General features: G+C 35.5%; 1 protein-coding gene across 1 annotated transcript; it reads right to left on the reverse strand.

Moving 5' to 3' along the window:
• Positions 1 to 1,793: 1,793 nt before the first annotated feature.
• LOC21384367 (nuclear cap-binding protein subunit 1) lies at positions 1,794 to 7,678 on the reverse strand (the record flags this gene model as incomplete). Its single annotated transcript, XM_010095413.2, has 8 exons — positions 1,794 to 2,246; positions 3,196 to 3,307; positions 3,513 to 3,688; positions 4,063 to 4,362; positions 5,299 to 5,790; positions 6,289 to 6,427; positions 7,369 to 7,487; positions 7,601 to 7,678. Coding segments are annotated over 8 exons (1,536 nt in total), but the record flags the coding sequence as incomplete, so codon positions are not given.
• Between the last annotated feature and the right edge of the window lie 72 nt (positions 7,679 to 7,750).

Raw genomic sequence — 7,750 nt, forward strand, 5'->3', positions numbered from 1 at the left:
TTAAATATCCCTTTATCCGAACGTTCATTTTCTACTCCTTTCCTGAACTTTTTTTTTTTTGGTCATCTACTCTCACCACTTTGACTAAAAAATATTTCCTTCGCTACGTGAATTTTCAGGTTTCTAGTGTAACTAGTTCAATTCTACGTGGCATGTACGTAGGGAGTAATTCAAGTGTTAAGTTTTAATTATCATGTTATTATTAAAAGTATATAAATTTTGAATATAAAATCTCAAAAAGAGAAAAAATAAAGTCTTGAAAGAATAAACATTAAAAAAATAAATTTGAATATAAATAAAAGAATAAATAAGTTTTAAGGTACCACTGAAAAGAATATTTAAGTAGAATAATATTTATAAAACAATAACATTTATAAAAAAAATAATTTAGGTAAATGAAAGAAAAAAGTTAGAAAGAAGGCGTACAATGAAAAAAAATTTCTGGGCAAAAAAGCAAAAGAAAAAAGAGAAGAAAAGAAAAAAAGGCAAAAAAAAGTGATCAGTGTTTGAACAATGAAAACACTGTTCACAAGAGGTGAATTTCGATCAAAACTATGTCGTTTTAGTCGAAACATTGTACATGAACAGTGAAATTATTGGCATTTCTATATATTGTTATAGATTATAGATTAACATTTTTGGCTCTTTCCTGAACATGTTACGACTTACGTTACTTGTCAACTTCTAAATTTTTGTTTTTGCTGGTATTTCATTAGATTTTGATTAATACTGTGAAAGCCCGTATATTGTACTACTTAAATCAATAAAACTAAATAGGAAAAAAATAAAAAAATAAAACCTCCGTTCAAATGTATATCTATATACAGTGAATATACAATAAAAGCAATAGGACAAAATGTTTTCTTCAGACAAACCAAAAGGAAAATACAAAGTACCTTGCTACATAAATTCATTGGTCTCCGTTGTTGAGCACATTGTCTTATTCTCTGAATTTCTTTTTTCCTTTATGGTAAGCTTAAATCAGTGACAGTGACATAAGGAATCAGTGATGCATCTCACTGTATCCAGTAAACAAGAAGTTCCTAAGCTCAAAATATGCATATTTTAAGATACGCCAAAAAAAGAAATTTGAAAAATAATTAGGAGCACTTAGAGCATCATAATAAACAAAAAGTGAACCCCGTTTACAAATCTCTATTTATCCCATTTTCTGTTAGCGTGCGGTATGAGACCTAGTCGTGTCCCCACACTAGTGGTGTCCCCCCCCGCAGTCCTCTAGAAAAGAAAGATCATAATCATTGGCCACTCGAAAATTTTTCCAACATATTTTCGTCGGTCAGTTCTTACTGAATATTCACCCTTCTCAAGTGCATTGCACCAGTTAATGGACAACTCACCCCATTACCTAAATCAGTTAAGATTGCAGTGTGATGCTTACAACATTTTTAATAATAAAGTGGAACAATACAATGTTACGAAGCAAATGCGTCCACATTTCCCTTCAACAGTGACATTACATTCACAAATCAAGTGAAGGGTGCCAAATAACTTTTGTGCAACACGTGACATTGGTCACATCACTTAATAATATTGGGTCACCATGAGTTGCAAGTGATTTGCGAGAAATTGGGACTGCTCATGCTCAAAAAGGCCAAAACAGATATGAATGGAACTTTAAGCAGCCACTGAAAAGAAACGAAGAAGAAAAAAAGAGGATATATATCTGATAGGATTACCGGGCAAAACCTGAAACAGAAACTGTAATCATATTGTAAACTCTTCTCGGGAACCATGAGGAGGCCTTGCAGAATGGAGAATAGTAGTAAAGGATATGTGAGTGAGTGTATATATATGTGTATAAAAAGAACATTGAAGGATGAAGACAGAGAGAACACTAACTAGGGGAGTAAAACAATTTGCTTTTAGTAATTTGCTCAGTACAAGTAGTAAGCCCATCACATTTTGCATGATGCTAATCGTCATTAATTGTCATGGTTTACATATCAACAAGGTTCTCCACATAAACTGCAACTAACTAATTGCCTCGACTGGTCACGTAAGAGCCACAGCTAATCGCAATTTTCTTCTAAGCCGACCAATAGCATCCTTTACATTGTTAGACTGGGAGGAAATTATCTTGACCGTAGATGGAAGTTGCCGCAAAATCAACCAACGTATACTGCGCTAATGGGGCGACGCAGACCACAATAGACTGCTTTTCGGATGAGAGGATGCACATTTTCTGTTAATACTTCTGCTTCCAACTTCTCAACGTGAGGCCATATCTGCCAATTTCCCAAAGGAAAAAAGAAGTCAGAAAGACAATTTTTGCAGCAAATAATATTACAGACGATATAATTTACTACCTGCAAAAGAAAAGGGAAAACATGATGCCAATTAGACTACACAAACTACAAAAACCATGTCTGCAGAACTGCAGGAAATAACCAGGCTATTATTTGCTGCCTGCATGTTGGTGCATTACATGAATAACATTGAGTTTGAAAAGCAATATCGTACTTCTTATCGCAAAGTAACCTTCTTTTAGAGGAAACACCAACATTTAGAACACCTCAAAGCTTGGCACCAGAAAAATCATTTAGTAAATTTCTAAGAAATTTCATGTTTGCATTCTAAAATAATAGAAAATCTTAAAGTATATGCTAAAAGGGAGATTCAAATATTCCCACAAACACCAATCTGCCTCTGAATAACAAAGGTAAGCCATCCTTTGGCATGTTTCGTTAATCCATTAACTCACAAAATCACAGTTATTTATTTATTTAAGTGATTTACCATTCTGCCTCTGAATAACAAAAATAAGTCATCCTTGGACATGTTTCATTCATCTGTTATTCAGTAGAATCACAATTATTATTATTATTATTATTATTTTTTTCTTTCTTTCTACAGGTTTAGTAAATCACAATTGGTTACCCTTCACATGGGCAATTGTTTCATGACTAGTTAATTACACTATACGAGTGCGTATATTCAGTGCTGTGGATCATTCAATGCAAGTACCAGAAACAACTTTTTTCTTGTACAGGTAAATTATGTATGCCACTTTCAGAAATATCAGGCAACCGCACAGCCAAAAAGGAGATGAGAAGGTGAGAGGATGTAAAATGGAGAAAGAAATTACTGAAGGTGTACGTTAATGGACTTATATATATAAGATAGCAAAAGTTGGAAGGAGTATATAAGTGGCAGAAGCCTCAAAACTGTGTTTACCTCAGAAGCGTATTGCCTCGAAAAGGCCTTGAGATAGCCCAAAGTTGATAAACACCACTGCTCTTTCTCACCTATATTATATACACTGCCCGTCTTCCTACCATTCAATTGACTGCCAAAATTAACATGCCTTTCAGTTCAACATAATCATCAAAAACCATTACATGTGATAGCAACAATTTTTTTTTTTAAATAATTTCCCAAGTGAAGGGGTAAACCTTTTAGGCCTTCCATTCTCATTCATAATCATCAAAAACCATTACATGTGATAGCAACAAATTTTTTTTAAAAATAATTTCCCAAGTGAAGGGGTAAACCTTTTAGGCCTTCCATTCTCATCATCCACCTCCATAGTTGAAAGTTCTTCAAGGTCAACAGCCATGGCATCTGCAGAACTAGATTTCAGTTCCTGCAATGTTCCAACTCTGGATGCCTCTGGCAGACGTTCCATCAGAACACTGCTGAAGTTCTTGTACAGAGAGAGGAACAATGCCTGAACATGCCAAGAATAATCAAGACAGAAGAAGAAAAGGGAAACAATGGTAAAAACTCTTAATCGTAGTAAAGAAAGACCTAGATAAAAAAACTGAGGACATGGGAAAATAGAGCCAAAAAAAAAAAAAACAAAAGAAAAAAGAAAAGCAGAAAGAAGTCCTGAATTTTAAATTATTAGAAGAACAAAAAGGGACAAAATAAAACAGCAAAAGAGGTATGATATGCTTAATCTCAGGAGAGCAAGACAAAACCAGATCAGTGAAAAGAAAAATCTGGATGGGAATGCGCATCCCCAGGCTCAGGCCCATAACCCAAACAGATACTACCACACTAAGTCATTAAATACTGGTGAATAAACAGACACACATATACCTCGATTTCATCAAGAGCCCGAGCAAGAAGAGCATCCTTGGCCTCCAAAGACTCTTGAACGGACACCTCCTCCTCTTTCGCCTTTTCAGCGGATGATTTCAAACGCTTCAACTTCGTTGGATTGTCACCAAGAACAGGTTCGCCATCCACAAGTGTAAGCTTTGTCTCAGCAGCATCCAACTCTGCTTTTGCCTTTGCTGCTGCAGCTTCTGCTGATACAAAAGTCTTCTTCAGAGATGAAATCTCTTTCCTCAGATCGCAGATACGGTTGTATGTCTTGTTAACTGCATTTCTTAGGATCTATACATGTACATTGAGACAGAAGAGAGAGAAGACAAGAAAAGAATTAAACAAGAAACAAATACACATAAACAAAATATCCATGTGTCTTCTTCAGAGATGAAATCTCTTTCCTCAGATCGCAGATACGGTTGTATGTCTTGTTAACTGCATTTCTTAGGATCTATACATGTACATTGAGACAGAAGAGAGAGAAGACAAGAAAAGAATTAAACAAGAAACAAATACACATAAACAAAATATCCATGTTTAGCATATATAAATCGTATACATGTAAGTTATAACACATTAAATATATGAACATCCATGAAAAGGAAAAATTGATGTTTTTTCCACTTTCCTCTTTTTGAGGGACAGATAGGGGAGGGTAAGATTGAAAGAAATATAATTCAGGTCAACATTGGAAAAGATAATCTTTAAGTTCATCATCTCAGAAATGAAAAATTAGACTCGGGCAGGCAAATCAACAAGAAAAGAATAGATTCTCCCTACTGTGCAAGGGCAACTTCCAAGAGAGATTATACAAATTGAAATTCAGGTCTCTCACCTTGCCATGTCGGCAGCACTTTGGGACCCAGTTTACTGGACCCCACAACCACCAAGCTATTTAAGATATTAACACTAGGCTCAACCAGAAAAACAAAGGAAAAAGGGGGGCAAAAGAAAATGCAAAATGTACAAGACATGTAACATTTTACATGTTAAGTTCTTTCTACTTTGACAAGTTAGAAGCACTTTGTAGACCTAGCGCCCTTGAACTCACAACCATCGAGCTATTAAAATATCAACGTTAGGAAAAACCAGAAAAAAGGTACAGACATGTTATATATGCATCTCAAATTGGGACAACAACATGATAAAGGAGTAAAGGACTAGTAAGAAATAGATGGGGAAAAGAAAAACAAAAGGCAAGCACAAAAAATCCTGATGCTGTACCTCCCATGGACGATCTGAAGTATGGAACTGCTCAATATTTTCTGAAGAGAAGACCCATCTCACTATGGATAAATTAGATAAAAGCCTGTAGCCCATCATTCTGTCAATTGCTATAGCTGTCATTTGCAAATTGTTCTTCCAGTACGAACCTACTTCTGCGATTACCATTACTTGTTTATCTTGATCAGAACTCATTTTTGCAATGACTTGACCATATCTCTCCAAAACAGTAATCAAATGGGTGAAACTCTTGGATCCTATATCAAGCAGAGTTTGCAGAACCACTTTGAGGGTAACCTCAAATCCATGAACGGGAAAGACGTTTTCTTCTATCCATAAAATGATTTCACGGGCAGCTGCTCTTCCTTTCACCAGGTTTTTGAGTTCTGCAGAAAGTGCATGTCGTTCACTATTATCTTGAGCTCCAAATTCAAAGTTTGGTCCACCCTTTGGAGGGAGCAACCCTTCTAAACCAGGGGCATTCTCGATACTCTGTAGTCAAATTTCAAGAAAAACAAAAATAGTGGAAAAATGTCAGGGAGAAGTTTGGGGGAATATCAAAAAATAAAAAAACATAATTGTTTTTTATGGTGCATCCTGCTCTCCTTTGGTATGTATTTTTTCTTCTTCTACAAAATTCTCATTTCTCACTTTCATACTAAAAAAAGAAAAAAGGAAAGAAAAGAACAAGATAAAGTTCTAAGCACCTAAGTTAGACAACAAGTTAGTTTCATAGCATCATTTTATACCCAAACATCACTATTCCTACCCAAAATTCCAATCTTTTCCACACACCACACCAGGACAAGATGGTCTGAGCAGAGAAAGGTGACGATTTCATTTAGAAATACTGGTAAACCTGTCTACCATAAACATCGTTTCTCCAGTCCAGAACATCATCTTGAGGCCAAATCATGGCTTTGCTTCAGAAAATTAACCAACTTTTTTTTTTAATAGAAACTTGACTGAGTTAAGCATGACTACTAGTACCTGCTTCACTTTCTCCCAGTATGATAAACGGACTTCTCTCTCCAAAACTTCCCGAACAAACACACGTTGAGGGGCCCACTTTGGGAGGTCTAAAACATAAGCCCATTCTTCCCAGTGCCAGATGAACTGAAAGTTTGATCTGCATGGTCAGAAAGCTATTACTAGATGCAGCATAGCCAACATATCCTAACTTATACCAGAAAGATCATGCAAATATGGAATGGACTTAAACAGCTCATATTATCCAGAAATCCAAGCAAAAACCTACCCAAAAAGTAACTGAAGAAAGTATCAAATATATCGTATAGAAAGGAGAAGTATAAATCGTTCTGTTCTCAAACGCCACTACACCAGAGACAGTATTCTCACCCACACACTCAAAATGCAGGCACTTGAAATGATGCAAACCACACAAGCAGATGTGGATTTGTACCTACCCACAGAGGCAGAATTCTAACTATAGTTTATAACCAAATCCTTGGGAAAAAGAACAAGTTACTAGTATACATATATAATCTTATAACTTGCACAGATCAATCAAAATCTAAAATATTTTCTATCATAAAGAAAACTGTCCTTTCACTTCTCCAAAAACGCATCTCATAGATTCATACCTTAGAACAAAACTCACACAAGAAGGCTTACACCCCCTTTTCCCTCAAGGAAATTCTATTAATGGTTAATTCCAAAATCAGAATGATGAAGCCGCATTATTGACTGAAAAGAATACATTAAAAATAGTTTTTCCGGATGTAATATACCTTCCCTGATCATTTTCAGGAAAGATGGACACGGGCCCTGAAAGCTTCAATATTTTTCCTTCCAAATTTTTTTTAGTCATTCTATTTAATTGAAGGCGATTTCTTGCAACCACTCCACTTAAAAAGTAAGGTCACCAAACAACAAAAACTAGGCATAGCAGCAAGACACCAAATGGCATCTCAGCAAGGAGGTGACAATTTTTCATCACTACACAACATTTAGAATTTTACAGCATGCATGATGATTTCATGACAGAAATTACCAATATATGTTACAAGAAATGACAACAAGATGTAACTATCTAAACGTGGTACTTACAAATGGTGAGAAAACCAAAGAATGAGTCGTGTCCGACATTCCATATCTAAATCAGCTATTTTCTCAAAAAGAGCTCGAACTGCACCAGCTACTACTGCAGGAAAGGCCCCAGGAAGAGCCTGAAAATTCAACTATATAGTCAGATTCTAAACTCATTTTTGCAAAATGTAAATTGATATATGGGAGATGTATGTAAACTGGATAAAACATGCTTAAATAGTCTTCATGTTACCTTACAGAGGTCAATAATAACCAGCGTGTAATATATAGGCTTGAATGGAGGTTCTGGTAGCATTAGTAACTGGGAGAAAGAAGTAAATATATCATTGAAATTGTTAGTTTACCAATTCATCCCAAAAGCTTAAACTGTTAGGAGGTGGTC

The sequence above is a fragment of the Morus notabilis genome, unplaced genomic scaffold, assembly GCF_000414095.1.
Source record: "Morus notabilis unplaced genomic scaffold, ASM41409v2 Scaffold2819, whole genome shotgun sequence".
NCBI classification, from domain to species: Eukaryota; Viridiplantae; Streptophyta; class Magnoliopsida; order Rosales; family Moraceae; genus Morus; species Morus notabilis.